The sequence below is a fragment of the Culicoides brevitarsis genome, chromosome 2 (assembly GCF_036172545.1).
Source record: "Culicoides brevitarsis isolate CSIRO-B50_1 chromosome 2, AGI_CSIRO_Cbre_v1, whole genome shotgun sequence".
Lineage (NCBI taxonomy): Eukaryota > Metazoa > Arthropoda > Insecta > Diptera > Ceratopogonidae > Culicoides > Culicoides brevitarsis.
The window spans coordinates 30,469,994-30,490,114 of record NC_087086.1 but is presented as its reverse complement, the minus strand read 5'-3'; the positions used below and the strand labels follow the sequence as shown (position 1 = coordinate 30,490,114).

At 32.9% G+C, this 20,121-nt stretch overlaps 4 protein-coding genes across 4 annotated transcripts; 3 read left to right on the top strand and 1 right to left on the bottom strand.

Moving 5' to 3' along the window:
* Positions 1 to 3,429: 3,429 nt before the first annotated feature.
* LOC134830385 (monocarboxylate transporter 14-like) lies at positions 3,430 to 7,543 on the top strand. The gene is made up of 3 exons (XM_063843849.1): positions 3,430 to 3,567; positions 3,636 to 3,714; positions 4,291 to 7,543. Exons 1-3 carry the CDS (start codon positions 3,538 to 3,540, stop codon positions 6,384 to 6,386), a joined length of 2,205 nt encoding a protein of 734 aa, XP_063699919.1. The 5' UTR covers positions 3,430 to 3,537; the 3' UTR covers positions 6,387 to 7,543.
* Positions 7,544 to 9,127: 1,584 nt separating this feature from the next.
* Positions 9,128 to 11,433, bottom strand: LOC134829521 (uncharacterized). The gene is made up of 2 exons (XM_063842611.1): positions 11,261 to 11,433; positions 9,128 to 11,200 (listed from the first exon to the last, which is right to left on the bottom strand). The coding sequence occupies exons 1-2, from the start codon at positions 11,355 to 11,357 to the stop codon at positions 9,204 to 9,206; spliced, it is 2,094 nt and encodes a 697-aa protein (XP_063698681.1). The 5' UTR covers positions 11,358 to 11,433; the 3' UTR covers positions 9,128 to 9,203.
* Positions 11,434 to 11,499: 66 nt separating this feature from the next.
* LOC134830642 (transcription factor TFIIIB component B'' homolog) lies at positions 11,500 to 13,132 on the top strand. Its single transcript, XM_063844189.1, has 2 exons — positions 11,500 to 11,622; positions 11,692 to 13,132. The coding sequence occupies exons 1-2, from the start codon at positions 11,578 to 11,580 to the stop codon at positions 13,102 to 13,104; spliced, it is 1,458 nt and encodes a 485-aa protein (XP_063700259.1). The 5' UTR covers positions 11,500 to 11,577; the 3' UTR covers positions 13,105 to 13,132.
* A 39-nt stretch (positions 13,133 to 13,171) lies between these two features.
* LOC134830494 (NADH dehydrogenase [ubiquinone] 1 alpha subcomplex subunit 5) lies at positions 13,172 to 13,700 on the top strand. The gene has a single exon (XM_063843996.1). The coding sequence runs from the start codon at positions 13,240 to 13,242 to the stop codon at positions 13,609 to 13,611; it is 372 nt and encodes a 123-aa protein (XP_063700066.1). The 5' UTR covers positions 13,172 to 13,239; the 3' UTR covers positions 13,612 to 13,700.
* The last annotated feature ends 6,421 nt before the right edge of the window (positions 13,701 to 20,121 follow it).

Genomic DNA, 20,121 nt, shown 5'->3' with positions numbered 1-20,121 from the left:
AAATATTCTCTTATGAGGTTAAATTAATCCCTTGAGAGGCTATTTTAATTCCTTTTGAGCCTTTCTTAACTTTAAAAGGGATCAGTTTAGCCCCACAGAGGTTCATTAGGAGTTAAAATAACATGAAAGGATTAATCGTTTAGGGCTGTTGATGATCAACTCCAAAGAAAGTTAAATTAACCCTTTTAGGGTTTAAAATAACCCCTTTCGAATCCGTAGGAGCCCGTAATGTAAATAAACATGTTGACATCAAAATATTTATTATTATTATATATTCATAAAAACACACACCACTCGCTGCCTCGTTCGACTCGAAATTCGAAGACACTCAAAAAATTGATATCGCCCCAACAACAACAATTAGAAATATAGCAAAAGAGTCCGTGTGTGTGCGTCGACGACTTCAACGTCTCCTCCGTATATGCGATGCGATGCGGCGCGTATGGCTTTATTTGGGTCTCTGTCGTATAGTTTTATTACAAATTTCATATATAATATTTTATATTGTTGTGTGGAATGAATTAAAAACTTTTTTTTTTTCATTTCGTGTTAACACAGACATTATGCTTAATAGTTAGTATGAAACGGCAAACGGCACTGGACGGTAATAGTAGTGCGAAACTTTTAATTTTTTATTCTTCTTCTTCCACTTTTTCTACTACTGCCAAAGTAGGCAGGCGTCTAAAGTCCTAAAATCGCAACAAATTTGTAAGTTGCAATTTTTGCGTGATAAGAAATCGCATCATTTGACGTCATTTAACAAAAAAATAACATTTTGTGACTCAATTTATTTTTTTTTATAATTTAAAAATTTACAACGAGCCAAAAAAATTGTCACGTTACAAAAAAAAAATTAAACGTGTGACAAAAATATTGAAATCTGTTCAAATACAAAAAAAAAATGTGGATATTTAAAACCTGTTCAACTGTTCATCTTAACTCTAAATGTTTATTATTTCAATGACATCAATGACAAAAAAGTTAAATAAAAAAGTGTTAGTAGTGACGAATATGGAACAGTTTTGAATGTTACTAATTGATAGGCAACATTTTTTTTTTTTGCCGGAATGCGATTTTCGATTGAACGGTAAAAATTTACAAAAAAAGGTTGAATGAATGATGCAATGAGATTTCCGTTTGGCGCCATTCACTGATAACGAAATACAGTTTTGAATGAATTTCGATGATTTTTTAGTGTGATAGGAGATTTTGGAGGAGTGGCCGGTTGTAGATTTTGAGTAAAAAATGTGAATGAAATTTAAATATTTGAATGAAAAATTAGTAGTTGATCGCGAAGTGATAATTAGAGAAGATATTTTTAAATAAAAATTTGCGATAAAAAAATTTTGGTGCGTAAATTTAACAAAAATTCAATGAAAAAAAATTAAAAAAATATTTTAAAGAAAAAATTAACAGAAATTTGCATTAAAAGAGATTCAGGTATTGAAATTTAAGTCTAAAAATGTCTTTAAAAATTTTTTAACCAAAAATTTTTATAAAAATTTAATTTTTAAAACAGAAAATTGACCAAATATTGACATTGGAGCAGATTTTTTGAAAAAAATCTGTCTAAAAAATGGCACAAAATTAATTTTTGGTTTTAAAAAATCTAAATTTATTCATTTTATTTCAAATTTATTTTAATTTTTAACAAAATTCGTCAAAAATAATTCTATTACAACTCTAAAATGACCAAATTTCGTCTTTGAAATACTTTGTAAGGGTAAATTTTAACGAAAATTGTCACACACACGCCTTTGAACGTGATTGCTTTGATCAAAAATCATCTTCAAGACAGTTTGTCAAAAAATTTTGATTGAAAAGTGTCACAAAGTCGCCTTCAAGTAATATATCTTTAACAAAAATCCCCTTTTACAGTGTTGATTCATAAGAAAATTGTCACGAAATTCCTTCTAGCAACCCATTTTGAACAAAAATCGTCTTTGAACTCCATTTTAAGCACAAAATTAAACAAAAGTTCTCATGACAACTCCTAAAAAGTAATAAAAAATTTAAAAATTGTGCTAAAAAATGACCTAGAACAACTTTTACTTTCAAATTCCACCCGAAAAACCTTCTTTCTATGCCAAAAAATAAATTTAAATGCCAAATCTATCAAAAAATCATCGTAAAAACGCCTTCTCTTGTCAAATTTCAACCGACAACGACCTTCACATCTACTCCTCTCCATAAATTTCTGTTGATCTGTATCATCTTGACCCTTGACAACTCTTTCAGATAAAAATTTTCCGCTTTTTCAATTAAAAATTCTGAAAAAAATAGAATTAAAAAAATTTAAACTGTAAAGCAACTCACTTTTTTATTATCACTCACCGTCAAAAATTCAAGTCGACGCATTTCGCGCCTTGCCTTTGTATGTTACTAACACGTAGCACGTGCTAAGTACTGATTAAACACACATTTTTTTGATAAATTTGTTTATTTTTTTCTCTCGTCAAATAATTTGTTGCTCACTCTTTTTTTTTTATCTGTTTGAGTTTCGTTGATTTTATTCGTTATTTATTGCAAAACTGAGCAATAAAAGTTTTTTTAATAGTTTCGTTTCAACACATAACTTTTAATTGAACGTAATTGAGGCAAATAGCAAGAGTCACAACATTCATTAAAAAATTCTGTCTTGTCTCTCGGAACCCTTTTGACTGAAGAAATTAATTATTTTTTTTTTTTTTTTTCATTCCAGATGTGGCTTCTTCTCTTTGCAAATTCACAACAACAACAATCGAGGTCGCTGACTTAACGCCCGCTAAACCGATAAAGATATCTAGAACAAAGCAAAAAAATAATAAAATTCACACAGAAATACTGAAGTTAGTCAGAGAGAAAGAGGAGTCATATCGCTCTTTGTGAACAAATAAATAAATAAATTGGTTGATAAGCGAGCGAGCAGTGACGACGACGTGCAGCACTACTCTGGAAATTTTTACACAACAGTTTAATTATCAATTTAGTTATTAAAAATTTATTTATTGGAGATTACTTACCTAAACTGGCATTGACACATCGCATTCCATCGGACAAAAATTTCAAAGATAACACAAAAATTGTCAATTGCTTCACGTGACGCCATCGATCGACGCAAGAGAGGATCAAAAAAGAATGTGAAACTTCCCCTCACACACGAAAAATCCACAAAGAGCTTCGTATCGCGTCGAAGTAGCAGCTAAAAGAAGCACCAAAGAGGCCACACATAGTTACAAATAAACAAGCTGCATTGTACTTAATCGTTAATTTGTACGATAAACAGCGAGCTCAAGAGATTTTTTTTTTGTCGTCGATAATTTTTGATTATTATTGATATTTGGTATTATCGCAAATTAAATTATTAGATTTGTCGTCGTTGTCGTCGTTAGTTGTCGTCATATCAAAAAATACTAAAAAAAAGACAAGGAGATTGATCGGTTCTACCAACATTTTCTAGTCGTCGTCTGTACTTTGGCTGAGATAGCTGCTGGATTGGCTGGGGAGAAAAAATTAATAAAAAAAAAATTTTATTGACTGTCACGAGGTGATCTGATAATGGCAGACGTGGAACACAATCCAGAAGAGGTTTGTCAATTTTTTAATTGTTTTGGCAATAAAAAATTTTTTTAATGGTTTTTTGATTGATTTTGTAGGCCACGAGGCTCACAGTCGAGAATGAAGATTATGGAGAAGAGGAGGAATATCCACAGGAATTGCCGCCGCCGCCTGATGGTGAGTCACAATTTAATTTTTTTGACTTTTTTCGATGCTGGATTATGATGAACTGGAAAAAAAATTTTTTAAATAATTTTTTTAAAATAAATTTAATTAAATTTACATAATTTTTTATTTTTTAAATTATTTAAATAATTAATTTAAATATTTTTTAATTTTTTTCATGCTACTTTTCATCATTTTTCAACGAAAAAAAGATGATTTTTTATACAAATTATTTTTTAAAAATATTTTTAGCTAAAAATTGAAGAAAATTGAGCTAAAACTTGCCCAAATGATTTTAAACAAGAAAATTAAATTTTAGTCACGTGGCTAAAAAATTTTTTTTATCTAAATTCTTAGAAGGAATTTGATATTTTATCAATTTTAGTTAATTTTTAATTTTATTAAAATAAGATTTATTTTTAAATAATTTATTTCATCAAAATTTAATTTAATTTTAATTTTTTATTAATTATTTTTAATTTTTTTCCTTGAATTTTTTCCTTGAAATTCGAAAAAAGTCAAAAAATTAAATTTATTCACCTAAAAATCAAACATGTGATTAACGAAAACAATTTTTCATACTTACAGGTGGTTACGGTTGGGTAATTTGCTTCGCAAGTTTCATGTGTAACATGATCGTGGACGGTATCGCATACACATTTGGTCTATTTTTGGGCGAATTTGTCGATTATTTCAAGGAATCCAAAGGAACAGTTGCCTGGGTCGGCAGTTTGTTGTGCGGCATGTATTTGCTGGCGGGTCCTTTGGTGTCGGCGCTCAGTAACAAATTTGGATGTCGCAGTGTTTGCATCGCAGGATCACTTTTGGCGTCATTTTCGTTTGTCCTGAGTATTTTCAGCACCTCTGTGACGATGTTGATGCTGACGTATGGCGTGATGGGCGGTTTGGGCTTCGGAATGATTTATCTACCTGCTGTCGTGGCAGTTGGTTATTATTTTGAGACGAAACGATCACTTGCAACAGGTATCGCTGTCTGTGGTTCAGGCGTGGGAACTTTTGCATTTGCTCCCTTGGCAAATTATTTGTTAAGTGTGTTCGATTGGAAAAATGCAAATCTCATTTTGGCTGGATTAATTCTCAATTGTGCTGTTTTTGGGGCTCTAATGCGTCCCTTGACATATCCGAAGCCGAAAAAACGCAAGCCTTTGATGCAACGCATGTACGAGGAGAAACAAGTGCATTTACAACGAGGTTCCATCAGCGGATCGTACTTCAAAGTCCATTTACCCGACGGCACTGTCGAAAAACGCTTGAAAATGCCCGTCAACGCTGACCCGGGAGTCCACAGCAGCTTAGCTTTAGATCAATTAGCACAACCAAATCTGCCTTCGGTGCCAACGCTTCCCACAATCACGGAATCCAAAGTGCAAGAGACGAAAAATAACGGGCACGCCAACGGAAATCATCGCAATCGCAGCAGCAACTCCGAATCCGATCAACCGGAAGCTTTGAACTCCCAACTACCACGTAACTCGTCGCAACCAGCATTCGCAACGCAACAAACGGGGCTTCCAAAGAACACCAGCGTGCCAGTTTTCGATCGTGTCCGCAAATTATCATCGAGCGAAAAGTTCAAACCTTCCTTGTCTGCCATTAAAGGAAATTCTCGCAACGAATTGCGACCCGATATGGGCGATTACGAGACAACAGCGTCAAAAATGTCTCTTTCCGGTACCGGAAATCAACTTATGGTGCGTCCCTTGTCCCGTAAAGACATTTTCTACTCGGGTTCCGTGACAAATCTGAAAGAATACCAATCACAAAAGTCACTCACGAACTATCGAAACTCCGTTTTATCACTTACGGCTTATGAAAAGGAAAAATTAAGAGAACAGGGGGATGTTACTGCCTACGATGCGACTGCACAAGAGTCTTGCGCTTGTTTGCCGCCAAGTATCAGAGCCGCTTTAAGTACAATGCTCGACGTGAGTCTCTTGAAAAATGGCGCTTTCATGTTCATTGGCATCTCGAACATTTTCGGCATGGCTGGATTATATGTCCCATTCGTTTATATCGTGGATATGGCGCAAAATGACGGAATTGATGCCTCATCAGCTACTTTCCTCTTGTCCATCATCGGAATTGTGAATACTTTTGGCAGGATCATTTGTGGGTACATTGCCGACTTTCCGAGTGTCGATGCGCTGTTCCTCAATAACGTTTGTTTGGTCATTGCGACAGTTGCGGTGGGGGCAACTCCCCTTTTTAGCACCTATATTGGTTACGTTTTAGTAGCAGTCGTGTTCGGTATTGCCATTTCCGGTTACATTTCACTCACATCCATCATTTTGGTGGATTTGCTGGGACTGGATAAGCTCACGAATGCCTTTGGTTTGCTGATTTTGTTCCGTGGTGCCGCGACAATTGTTGGTTCGCCGCTTGCCGGAGGTTTATATGATGCCACGCAATCTTATGCCATTCCCTTTTTCGTTGCCGGCGGATTATTTGGACTTTCGGCAGTTTTCAGCTTTTTGGCGCCACTTTTGAAACGCTGTCAAAAAGATTCCCCAGTGAGCATTCAGATCGACGATGTTTTGACGCCAATTGAGGAGGATGAGGAAGACGCCGACGATCAACCGATCAAGTTTGGCGCGAAACCGACAGTTGTGGCAAAAGGTGACAATAGCACGGCATTACGACGACAAGACGAGTCCCAACTTTAAATGTGATTTAGACTAAAAAAATACAAAAAAAAATCTAGGTACTAAACTGCGAGAGAGAAGAAAGAAATATTTTAATAAAAAAAAAAAAACTATTTTAGAGACAACAATAAATGCAATAATAATCAAACGTACCTTATCTACGCCGCCGCGCTGCTACTGTATAAAAAACACATTAACTACGAGATAATCGCTACAAAGAAAAAAAAACTTTAATCGCAGGTCCACACTTTTTTGTCAATTAATCATTTGTTGATCGGAGATTTTGTCGAGTCAAAACGGAAAATGAGCTTAAAAGCGTGTCAAGTCAAATAAAATTAAAAATTTGTAATAATTTGTAACTTTTTATTATACATTACCTATATATATTTAATATTATTAAATGTTTGATATAAAAAAAAAATACGATTAGGTAACAACACTTTTAGATAAGATGAATATTAAAATTTTATTGTTAAAAAAATTTATTAGTAATGTTGAGTTGATAAGATAACTAAATCTAACTCGGGCAGTAAAATAAATCAAGAGAGTTAGAAAAAAAATTTTTTTTTGCCATATATTTAATAAAAATAAGTTACTCAAGACAAATTTTTATAACTTTTGCCAATACTCAAAAAATAATAAAATAAAATTAAAGAAATAATAAAATCACAGCTTCAGAGCACATTTCCCACCATTTACTCAAAAAACACACACAAACACAAGAAATAACACGAATCAATTAAGCATTTTTGAGAATCGTACCTGCCGTTCTGATTCAGAATCTGAAGTTTTTAATAATTAATGCAAAATGTCTATAAAAAATTATAAAATAAAAAAGTCCAGCCAGGTATGTTATAGAAAAAAAAAATTCTAGTAGAAAATGCTTACAAATTAAAAAAAAAAATAAATATATATTGATATGAAAAAAAAGTTAAAAAATAAAAATTAAAAGTCAAGAGTTATACATGTTTGTTATTTAAAAAATTAATTATTATTTTAAATTTAATAGAATATATATTTTAAAATAATTTTCAATTAAAAATTGAAATAAAAAAATTAATTTAAGATTCGTGTTCATTCAATTAAAATTTAATATTAAATTTTTGTACAAGTAGAATGTTTTCGATCATGATTATTAATATTACTTTACGTAAAAAAAAAATTTGTAAGAGTCATAAAATGATAAGTTGAGCAACAATATCGTTACTAAAGTTTATTTGATGTAAAATTAAATAATAAAAAATTATTAAAATGTATGTCAACACAGTTACATAAAAAAATAAATGAAACATTTTATTAATTGTGATAAACAAAGAAAAAAGTTTAGAGAATAAAGATATTAAGAAAGAATTTGTTGTGTTTTTTATTTTTTGGGTTTAGTTGATTTGTTTACTCAATTAACTCGTGATGGGTCAATAAAATGTTGAATGGGATATTGGCGCAATTCGTTTGAAAGTATTTGATAACAAGGGTGATACAATTCTTGAAATTGTTTTAATTTTATAGAGCTTTAAAACATTTTCAATGACAAAAAATTTCAAATTTTAAAAGTTTTAAAGTTTTTAAAAGTTAATATATTAAATTTAATTAAAACATAAGGCGAATAAATTTAATATATCCATTTTTGTCTCCCCCCCTCGGATTTTATTGAAAAAATTCAGGATGAAAAATAAAAATTTAATATAAAATACAAATATTTTTGACATATTTTGGAATTTTTATGTTAAAAAATCATGAAACATTACTGTTTATGGTAAAATTATACAAAAAACTAAAGAAATTTGCTTAATTACGACATTTCTATTGAAATGTTGAAAAACATTTTTTTGAAAGTCACGTGACCAAAATTATTTTTTTTTCAAAAATTTTTATTTTGGGAGATTTTGTTGATTCTTCTTTACTTTTAAGCTCAAATTTTAAAATAATATAAACTAAAATTAAAAAAATGTTAAGAATCAACGTTTTACGTCTAAAAACGTTAAAAAATTACAAACAAAAAATTCAAAAATATTTTTTTTATTTCCCCTCCCCCCCTCGAGAAAATCCTCATGGGACAAAAAATGAAAATATTATTAAATTTATTCGCCTTATTGGATAAAAAATAAAATGTAATTTTGGACCTTATTAGTTTTTTTATTTAGTTTTACGCACAAAAGGTGCCCAAATTTACCTAATTTTATCAGTACCATTTTTGTTTCTATATTTATTCTTTATGAACGTCATTATCGAGAATGACTGCATACAACAGTTAGTCGTCAACGGTGCACTTAATATCAATCGAGTTCAAATTTATCTATCAACCTGCATCTCATACGATAATCGGTTTATGAGTCATGATGGTTTACTGGTTCATTTTTCAAGCTGCAGAAAAGGATTAAAATTAGGACTTCAATGTTATTTTCCATCATTCTTAATCTAAAATCTTTCAAATAAATCAAAGTTACGCAGACATGTAAAGTCGGTGCATGAAAAAATTATTGTCGCCAAATGTGAGAAATGTGAAAGACAATTTAAAAATTTAGAACACTACAAAAGACATTTAAAGATACACGAAAAGAAACCGTTTAGTTGCAATCATGACTCATGCTTCCGAACGTTCGGAACTGCAAAAGCTTTGAAGAAGCATCAAACCAAACCTCACAATAAATTCATTTTTGATCATTGTGAAAAACCCAAAGTATATACAAAAGATGTTTTGCGAACTCACATGACAACAAAACATCTATCAGAAAATTAATTTTTAAGCTTTTCCTTCAAAAATACGAGTTTTTTGAATAACTTTTTATATTCATAAAATTAAATTGGTAATAATTAAAAAGAAAAAGGATCAATCATCGCTCATCCAACAGACTTCCTCTTTCCCGCTTTATTTTTAAGGGGTGTCGCTGCTACGGAAAAGGATTTACTCAGTTGTCCAATCGACTTTTTCTTGCTATATTTATCCTTGTTGACTTTCTGGAAGGCTTTCAATTCATTCGCAGGAGTTTTTGGCGCCTTTTCTTCTTCAACATTTCCATTTGTCTCCATCTTTTTCTGTTGTTTCGCCGGTTTTTCTTCCTTTTTCTCATTATTTTTCGCTTTAACTGGTTTCTCGAATACTTTTACGACGTGATTCTTGTCTTCCTTCTTCTTTTTAAGCTTTTCAATGGCATCCTTGTAGTACCAATCGCGTCTGTCAACGTTCTTGGGGATCTCAATTTCCTCTGGCTCTTCAGGAACTTCCTCTTCTTCGTCATTTGCGCCGTCATTCGGAATAGCATCGGAGAATTTTTGTAATTTTGCGACGAAAAAGCCATCCATGTTGTGCGAATGCGGATAATAACGACGTGTAAGCTTCATCGAGGGATGATAACGATGCGTCTTGTATTTCGTGAATCCCTCAACCCCGAAATCCAATCCTGTGGGCACGAGTTTCACATTTCGTTTCTTCAAGGCGTAATCGATGACCCATTCATTCTCTTCCGGCAACACGGAACACGTGGAATAGACGAGATACCCGCCGGTAGCGGATTTGGCGCTCAAACAATCGATCGCGGAAAGGATCAGTTTGCGTTGGAGATTGTAGCAACGTTGAATATCCGCCTCAGATTTGGATGTTTTGACGCTGGGATCTTTCCCGATGACCCCGGTACCGGTGCAAGGTGCATCAAGTAACACTCGATCGAAGCCACTCATGAAAGTTTTGTACTGAACGCCATCCAAACACGTGACAACGGAGTTAACGATGCCCAAACGATGGAAATTTCCGATAATTGCGTTCAAACGATCACGATTTACGTCATTGGCGAACAAAACTCCCGTATTTTTCATTATCGCAGCAATGTGAGAGCTTTTGCCGCCGGGTGCGGAACACATATCAAGCACACGTTCGTTCTCCTGAGGCGCCAAAGCCATCACAGGTAACATACTTGAAGCTCCTTGGATCATATAGTGTCCTGCGAGATATTCGGGCGTCGCTCCCAGCGGGACTTGTGAACTGTAGATGACTAAACCGACTTTGGACCACTTTCCAATGGGATCTAAATTGACACCGCGATTAATTAGAGCTTGTGCCAAGTCACGACGACGCGCTTTCAAGCTGTTAGTTCGAATCGTCAAGGGTCTTTGCACCTCTGAGGCCTCTAAAAACTCCATTAACTCATTAATGGGGAACAAATCCATAAAAGTTTGCATCATAAACTCGTTGTAGCTGTAATAAATGCACAAATCCTTCTTAATTAGCTCCAAATATTCGCTTCGACTTCTCTCCGGATCACGTAAATTCTCAAAATCTGACAAAATTCCGGCAACTTCTTTGATTCTGACTTGCACATCTTGCAAACTCACAGTTTTAGTCTCTTCTGTATTATCGTCGTCGGGAAATTCAAAGGCTTCTTTGTTCGCCATGTTCTCTTGGAGTTCCTCTTCCGCTAATTTTGCTTCCCGTGCCTGTTTTTTCTTCAATTTTACGTTTTGTTTTTCGATTGGAAGCATATCTTCGTCGTCGTCATCGTCATTTTCGTCAGAATCTTCATCACTTTCGTCGGAATCGGGTTCAGCTGCTCTTCCATTTCGCTTTTGTGGCATTTCTTCTTCTTCTTCGTCACTTTCAGCCTCGTCGACAGACATTTGCTCCTCTTCTTCGTCATCGTCGTCGTCACTTTCGCCATCAGAACGATGAACAGGCTTCTTTTTCTTCGGTTTTAGCCATTCGCTGTTGTCGTCTGTGAATCCTTGTTTCGCTTTTTTTGCTGCAACTTTCTTCTGCAGCTCTTCAACTCTTAATTTTTTGGCGTCTCGTTTCACAGCGCGTTGTTTTTGGCGATGCGTAAGAGGTTTATCTCGTTTTTCTGTGTCTAAAATGAAAAATTCGGAATTAAGTTGCATTTAAAATGTGATCAAAAGCAGTAACTCACCTAAAATTTCCTTCGAAAACGTTGGATTGCCTTGTCTTTTGGTTTTTTTGCCGGGACCCTTCTTCGGTCTTTCGGCATAATTTCCTTTTCTACCCATGGCGATGAAAAATCCTTAAATTTCTGCTTTTTAAATGCACGATTTTCAATTCAAAACAGCACAATGCGGTTTTGTTTACCATGTGAGTGCGTGACAGCTCGTTTGACAGTTCAAAATGTCAAAATAAACGTCAAAACACGCAAAACCAAAACAAATGCCAGCCTCATGAAGGCACGAAAAGTGAATTAAAATCCAATTTAGGCCTGAAAAGTCGTTCGAAATGCATTCGAATAGTCCGCAGGTGGTTCGTACGCCCGAACAGGAGGTAAGTTTTCACCTAAAATCCGAATTTTCAATGATAATTTTTTCAAAAATTGATTTTTCTTCATTTTAGTTTGGAAATAAAACTCCATTACGACACGAATTTCACTATCCAACGACACCAGCGACTCCCACACCATCCACAGATGACCGAAATCCCTTCAATTTCTACAAAAATCACGCGTTATTCGAGCGGAAAAGAGTCCGAACTGACTCCGTGTGCTCCAACAAGTCCAGTATCATCTCAAAGGACCTCCAGAAGATTCGTCGCTTGGATGATTTTGGAAAATTGAACAATCGACGGGACATTCCCAACAAACAAATCATCCAAAAGAAGGAAAAATCAGCTCTCACGATGAAAGACATGATTTATTACAATCCACGAACGAACCCCATGTCCGGTAGTATGAAGAAAACCGAAGGCGGTTCCTCGGAGATCGTGATAAAGACGGAAAATATCAAAACGGAGCCCGTTAAACCTGCGCCGCCGACAATTTCGAACACACCGCTTGTGCCACAACTCAAATTAGGGCCCAACGGCGAGATGATTCTCGACGAATCGAGTCTCGTGGTCGAAAATATCGCGGAACGAGATGCGAGACAGGCGATCGAACAGTCTTCCGTCATCTACGACGATGGCTCGAGCGGGAAATATGGCATTTTTAAACGACAGAAACGTACTAGGGACTGGAATGCGGAAGAAACGATCAAATTTTATCGATGTCTCCATACGATAGGGACCGATTTCTCGCTAATGTTGCAACTTTTTCCCAATCGAACACGTAGAGATCTCAAAATCAAGTTCAAAAAGGAGGAAAAAAGCAATGGGCATTTAGTTGACAAAGCATTATGCAACCCAAAAGCCTTCGATGTCGACAGTTTAAGGCGAGAATTCGAAAAAGAAGATGCCGAACGAGCGGAAAAACAAGCAAAATTGGATGAGGAAGCGGAAAACAAGCGAATTCAACGAGAGGCGTTGAAGAAAAAGCGAAATTCTGAAGTAAAACAGATCCAAAAGTCAAATCCGCAGAAATGGCTGAGCCGGACGAGTCGCAGCATGACATCGGCAGACGAAATTTACGCGATTGTCGATAGTGAAACGCAAAACGAACGGTCTGTGAGTGAAGAAATTGCCGAATTATCGCAAGAAGAGGACCTTGTGTCGCATGTGAAGCAGGAAAATCGATCGAGTCCCGTAATTGTAGCATCACACGACGACAATGAATTAGAAATGAAGCCGCAATTGGAGGAAAATGACGAATCCGAAGCAAATTCCGTCATGGATGATCTCGATTGGGACTCGCTCGTGCTATGTACGGCTCAGGATGATGCGGGAAATGTCACTTATGCGGTTTATTTGCGGGATCCAAACACGGGAAATTTGGGAAAAGAGCCTCTCGACTTGCCAAGCAGCATAATTGACATCCTCAAACAGCACTACGAGGAAGAGGAAGCTGAAGAAACTGAAGAAATCGATGCCGAATGAAAACTTTCTTACTTTTTAAGAATAAATTTAACGTTAATTTTTCAAAATCCGCCTTTTTGACATTCCGGTTTGACATTTTCGCCTTACATAATTTGATGTTTTGATTCGCAAAAGTTTTTTTTCCTGCGTGTAAAAATGTCGAATATTCTCAAAACCTCGACAAAATTGACGGGACTCGCTGTTGCCCAGAACCCGCATCACACACTGACCTCGTTATACAACAAAATCCTGCGCGCCTTGTCGAAGATGCCAGCTGATGCGAAATACCGTCAATTCACGGAGAAGATTGTGCAAGAACGGGCCAAAATTGTCGCCACAACGCCAAATGTCGCGGAAATTGAGAAGACCATCAAGTGTGGGCAAGTTGAGGAGCTCATTGTGCAAGCGGAGAACGAGTTGCGATTGGCACGGAAGATGTTGGGATGGAAGCCGTGGGAACCACTCGTTGCTGAGGCACCTAAAACGCAATGGCAATGGCCTCCAGCGCAAATTAGTCCACAAAAGTAAACGTTTTTGCGTGGAGTAACGATGAAATATTGTAAAAATCTGGAAATAAATATGAAAATTTAGTGATTAGAAAGTGTCGAAGATTATTTCGATGTGACAGGGAATGTTTTGAGGCATATTGTGAATGAACATGAGGAAGGTGAAATTGTGAATGGGGCATAATTTCGGTTGATGTTGATAATTTTTTGATGAATTTGATTTTTAAATGCTATTTTTTTATCAAATTTAAACAAAAAATGTAGAAAAAGACTCAAAAATTCAAAAAATTCAAATAATTTAACTCAAAATTTGGCTTTAAAAGTTCAATTTTGTGGATCCAAAGACGATATTTTTCCTAATCTTATGAAATTTTCTTTGTAAATGCATTTTTCTTACTGATAAAAAGTCTTATGAGCTTGAATTCTCATAAAAATAAAAGATTTTTTTATCAAAGCTTTTCAAAAATTGCACTTTTGCTTCAAATTTTTCTTAAATTTCTTACTATCGTGGGTGTTGTTGTTTGAAAATTAATTTAAATTTTTAAGTTTTAAGATTTTGTTTTGTTAAAAAGACACGTTTGAATCATAAATTTTCCCATTAAGGCATCATAAATTAAGAGAATACCACAAAAAAACGATAGAAAATATCAATTTTGTCTTCAATTTAGCATTTTCAAGCTTATCTTAATGGGCTTAACTCAACGAATGTCAAATAAAAGTCGGCAAATAACAATTTTTATAGAAAAATAATTAAAAATTTGGCTTCATATTAAACAAATTTGCTTTTTTTGTGCACTTTTTTAAAATTAAGTTATTAAAAACGTTCATGAAATTTAATGAAAGTAAAATTTTTCATAATTTCGAGCCTGAATTTTACAAAATTTTCATAATTTTTTTCAAATTTTTTAAAAATTCATTTAAAACGTTAAGATTTACTAAAATTTTTCACTTTTCTTATCAATTTTCGACAAGTTATTATCAAAAATTTAAAAATATTAAATTTTCTGGATAAATCTGGATTTTTTTATTTTTAATTTTAATCATGAGACTCATTTCAACTGTGCTATAAAGTTTTTTTTCTGCTCTTTTGTACTGTTATTAAACTTTTATGATGTTTTTTGATCCACAGATGACGAAAATCAATCAATGTGATAAGGTCCAAAAACCTAAAGTTGCTTTAAGATAAATATTTTACAAAATTTTATTATTTATAAATACATAATTTATTAAAATTTTATTTAAATAATTAATTATTATTTTTTTATGAAGGCATGATTGATGATTAAAAGACCTTCAACTTTTATTCAGGATTTTTTTTAGTAAAACGAACAAAAATTCATTAAAAATTATCAGGAAATGCAAATTTTAGTTATTTTTCTATGACAGATCGAACTCAACTAACAAAAAAAATGTTAGAAAAAATAAAATTTATGCTCAAATTCCTTTAAAAATGTTTAAAAAATGAGTCATGCGTTCCTAACATGATCAGGTCTTTAACTTCTTTCACCTTTATTTTTACCAAAAATAGTTTTTTGACACTTAATAATTAATATCCGGTTCATCAGGTCCAAACTGAGGCTTTTTCAAATTTTAAAAAATATTTTTCACTAAATTTTTTTCCTTTTATTAGTTTCTGTTTTGACCGAAATTTATCTCCAACTGCAGTTAAAATGCCAAAAAATCATCTGTTTCTACCTAAAAAATTTGCATAAATTAATTTATTACTTTAGCGATTAGCAAAAAAAAAGTTCGCGATATACTTACAGGACAGTTTCGAAAAAAATACAAGAATGGCAAGAATGTTATCGAAAAAAAACAACATTTTTATATTTATTTTATTAAGTAGTTCGCGAATGTTCTGCGAGGATTTTTTGCCACTATAAAAGCCAAGCATGCAAAAAACAGGAGATTCATTTTACGTTTGAGAACTGACCAAAACAGGATGAAATTCTTATTAATGGTAATTTTTGCAAGAATTTCTCTTGAAAAAATAAAATTTTAATAAAAAAAAAATATTTAAATAGATCCTCCTCATCACCTTGCTTGCTGTGGCAATGGCAGCTCCCGCAACCAAGGACGAGACAATTGGGGACCTTTTCAACCAACAAGCTGAAAATCCAGAAGATCCCCAAAACATCAGATGGTGGAAACTTCTTTTGTTGGGATAGATCAAAACCTAAAAGCGAATAAAGTATTTTTTTAAAAAATTCATTTTTTTACATTTTTTACATAAAAAACTGGTTTCATAAAAAAAATTGCTTAAAGTACCTTATAGAATACGGATGTTTGCGTGAAATTGTAACAAAAACAGGTCTTACATAATTTTTGTTTGTTACGTCTTTTGATGATTTTGCTGTTTCTCCTTCTTATCGGACAACTATTTTAAGTTTTTTGTGTGTTTTTAACGGTTTATTGACAAAATCACGTCATTTTAGAACGAATTTAGAAAGAAAACTTGAGAATTCTTGCATAGTATAAAAGCAGCTGAGACAACTTCTTTCGCAACCAGTCGTACTTCACACGTTAGAACTCTGACACAACGCACAAAAATGTCGAAATTAGTGATCTTCGTAAGTGGCTCGTCACTTTTTCACCTAAAAAAAAAAATCAAAAAATTAAAAAAAAAAATTTTTTTGACAGATTGCCCTTTGCTTGATGTGCATCGCCTTCGTCATGGCTGCCCCAGCTCAAGATGAAACCATCCTCGGACAACAAACCGATGTCGTTTCACACGACGAACCCCAAGGCATCCTCAAGAAACTCCTCCTCAAGAAATTGATCTTGGGCTAATTTCTGAAAAAAAAAGAGATTCACTGTTTAAGTTTTCATGTGGAACAGATTTTTTATTATGACAAATTTTAATAAAGACGGCACCTAATTGTAGTTTAGATTAGAAAAAAAAAGTTTTTTTTATGATTTTTGCCCTTAAAATATTTTTTTCCATGATCTTGACCTTTTTTGGTGCAAGATTATCGCCGGCGAACGAGTGTCTGTGGGCTTCGAGCCAAAACCAGTTGAACACGTGCACCGCAAGAACCTGTTCTCGATATTCAAATTCGGCCAAAAGTTCAAAAAAACGCGACTACACGATAAAATTACCATAGAAATTAGAATTTATTGCCAAAATCCCTAAACCGTACACGGCGCATACGTGAATTTGGATATCCGGTTCTCACCGAAAACCGAAGATTTTGATATAAAATCAAGATATATTCTTTTATCAGAACAGTTTCAGTTGAATTTTCACAAAAGCAACACTAAAAATGTCACGAGTCGTCTTTTTATTGGTAAGTTTTTTGAAAAAACTTTAAAAATTCTAGTTTAACGAGATTTTTTTTCGATTTTTTAGGCCGTTATTCTCGCCGTCGTTGTATTCGTTGCCGCCCATGGACAACAACAAGGCGGACAACAAGCCCCCATCATCTATGTACCCGTCGAAAGCGGTTCGGGATCTGAAGCCAGTGCCAGTGCTGGATCCAGCTCCGGAGGCGGCGGCGGCGGAAACCCCTTGGGTGCCATTTTGGACTTGAAAATCAAGAAATTGATGATGTTGAAGGAAAAATTAGGTTAAGCTCGTTAATTGTTTTGCGTGACTTACCGCTGCTTAGACCAATAATTAAGTTTAGAAATAAATTTAAGTTAATTTCGAACGACATTTAATTTATATTCAGGCACGAGCGTGGTCCATTTCAATCAATAATGACCCGAATTTCAGTCATAAATTATTTGCCGTTATTGTCTTTCTTCTATTTTTCTCGATGCACGACCAAACAGGCGGGTTTTTTGCGAATAATTAAGCGATGATGTTATGCATTTTTGCGGCGAATTTGCATTTGTGGCACACTTTTTGCACTATTTTTCGTACGCAAGACATTTAAATTTCTCGATTGTTCGAATTTTTTTTTTCGAGGGGCTTGCACCAAATTGATAACAAAATGTTGCAAAATGTTTGCAGCAAAAACTTTTCATATAAATAAAAAGCCAACGACCGAGATATCATCATTCAACATCAATCTTCAGTAACTAACTAACTCAAAAAGTGACATTTTAGCTGCAAATTCAATAAAAAAAAATGGTAAATTAGCAAAAAAAAAAAACTTAAAAAAAAAATCAATTTTTAATGAATTTTTTTTTTTTCATAGAAACTCGTTCTTTGTCTCGTACTTATTTGCTTGTGCGTCATGCTTGTGGCAGCAGCTCCAGCTTCCGATGAAACTATCATCGGACAAATGGGACAAAATAATTATGAAAATCCTCAAGATACCCAAAGTCATCATCATCACAAGAAATGGTGGTGGTGGCTTTTGATCTAAATTAAATGGATTCGTTGAATTAGAATTACATGTATAGAGAAAAAGAATCGCTTGAATTAAAGAATAAAATTAAAAATAGTTAATTATCCATAAAAAATAAATTTTTTAATTAAAAAAATTAAAATTTTCAGCATAAGTTAAGAACTTTGGAAACTAAAAGATTTTTTTTTTGTGAATTTTTCAACAAAAAAAAATCTTAAAGAGGTGCAGTTTTTACCAAAATATCATAAAATTGCGCGAAAATTATTTTTTTTTCTAAAAATCAGTCTTAGAAAAAATAAATTTTTGAGCAATTCAACTAAAAAATGAAAAATATTTAATTTTTCACATAAAAAAAATTAAAAAAAAAATTTAAACATAAGTTTCAATGATTTTCGAAAAAATATTTTTTAGAAGAAAATTTTTGTAAAAATATTATTTTTAATACAAAAGTTGAAAAAATTAAAAAAAAAAATTTTAAATTCCTTGGAAAGTTAGGAAAATAGACCAAAACGGTAATTTTTGATGACATTTTTAACTTTTTTGCTCCATTAAATTTTCAGCATGGGACAAAAAATTAAAAAAAAAATTTGGAGCGGCATATTGAAATTTTAAAATTTAAATTAACTTCTATGCAAAATAATGAAAAAGTGAATATTTTATTATTTTTTGCAGAAGTTGAAGAAAATAGTTCTTCTTAATTTTCAAAATTTCTGTTCTAGAGTGCAAAATTTTATGAAATCCTTAGAAAATAGTATTTTTCTATCAATTTTGAATAATAAAATTTAAAAAAAATAATTAGGAAAATTGATCATTAAAAAAAAATTGAAAATATTGATTTTGTTTTGAAAAATAATTAAAAATATAAAAAAAAACAATCATTCTCTTCAACGATGAAAATATTTTTTTTCTTAGGTTTCTAACTAAATTTCCTAACTGAAGGTTATGAAAAATTTTTAATTTTAGCCAATTTAAAGAAATTATAGAATTTGAACCTTGGAGTTTCTTTAATATTTTTCAAATTTTTTAAAAATATTTTTTCAAATTTTTTAAAAATATTTTTTAAGATTTTTTTGAAATAATTGAGAAATAATGCAAACTTTTGAAGCTGAGAACAAAAAATTATCTCTTAAAAAATTATAGAAAATATTTCAGCTTTAAAATTTTTTAAACTTTCATTCGTTATTTTTAATTCAATTTTTTTTTTTTAATTTTAAAAAGTGAAAATTGAAAAATTTTTATTTCGATTTAAACTTGTGTTAGCTATCAAAAATTCTAAAATTTTATTAAAATTCAATCTTAATTCCCGATTCCAACCATTTGCTAGAATTACTATTTTCCACATGACAATTATTCTCGCCAACTATCGCCCTAATCCACAACTGTTCCAACCTCTTATCCTCAATAAGTATCAAAAGTTGCTCATCTACAAAGAAAAAAAATTAGAAATTAAAAGATTTCAAACTTCGCAATCGCAAAACAACACGAGTCCGAGTCTGCCAAAAAAAATTAGATATATCTTATTCACCCAGAAAAACAGAAAAAATGAAGAAGATGAAAAAAAAGCGACGTGAAAAATGTCTGTGGTCTCTTTGAAATAATCGCGCAAAAATTGACAAAGTGTCGCGTCTTGGCTTAGTTAGAGGAAAACGCGTCATCCGAATGAAGAATTTATAATTAAAGAGATCGATCCAAATTAACATCGCAACTGTGAACTTGGAATATCCTCAAAATGTGCGGCCACTTGTTAGTGTCTGTTAACCCGCTCTCGTAAGACACAAAAAGTTGTTGCGCCGCACATAATAATGAAAAAAATCCGTTAGTTTTATTAGAAGAACAAAAAATTTGTAATTTTTCCTTCTAAATATAAGCGACAAAAAATTCTATTTTTAATGTTTGGATGTTTGCTAGATTGGCTTTTTGTGCGACAAACGACGTCGTCGTCGGCAAAAGATGAGAAAAAAGAGATTTTGAACAGCGTTTGGCAGTGCGTTCAAAAAAAAAATGTCTTAGACAAAAATGTAAAATATTAATAAGATGATAAAAAATATAAAAAAAATCATACGAACAAGGTTTAATATGTGTCAAGTAGACACACAGCAAGGCAGCCAGAAATGCTGTAACGATAATCAAGAATTTTTGAACGCCGCTCGTTGATGATTTTGATGATAAATGGCAACATTTTGTGACTTTTTCGTGTTCCATCGGAAAGCGATGTTAACTCTTGTAAATGCACGTTA

Bases quoted from the DNA above. Each gene is read 5' to 3' on its own strand.
- LOC134830385 (XM_063843849.1), top strand. From the start codon at position 3,538: ATGGCAGACGTGGAACACAATCCAGAAGAG. The intron at 3,568-3,635 runs GTTTGTCAATTT...TTGATTTTGTAG, and splicing joins TGGAACACAATCCAGAAGAG to GCCACGAGGCTCACAGTCGA. The intron at 3,715-4,290 runs GTGAGTCACAAT...TCATACTTACAG, and splicing joins ATTGCCGCCGCCGCCTGATG to GTGGTTACGGTTGGGTAATT.
- LOC134829521 (XM_063842611.1), bottom strand. From the start codon at position 11,357: ATGGGTAGAAAAGGAAATTATGCCGAAAGACCGAAGAAGGGTCCCGGC. The intron at 11,201-11,260 runs GTGAGTTACTGC...TTTTCATTTTAG, and splicing joins GTTTTCGAAGGAAATTTTAG to ACACAGAAAAACGAGATAAA.
- LOC134830642 (XM_063844189.1), top strand. From the start codon at position 11,578: ATGCATTCGAATAGTCCGCAGGTGGTTCGTACGCCCGAACAGGAG. The intron at 11,623-11,691 runs GTAAGTTTTCAC...TCTTCATTTTAG, and splicing joins TTCGTACGCCCGAACAGGAG to TTTGGAAATAAAACTCCATT.
- LOC134830494 (XM_063843996.1), top strand. From the start codon at position 13,240: ATGTCGAATATTCTCAAAACCTCGACAAAATTGACGGGACTCGCTGTT.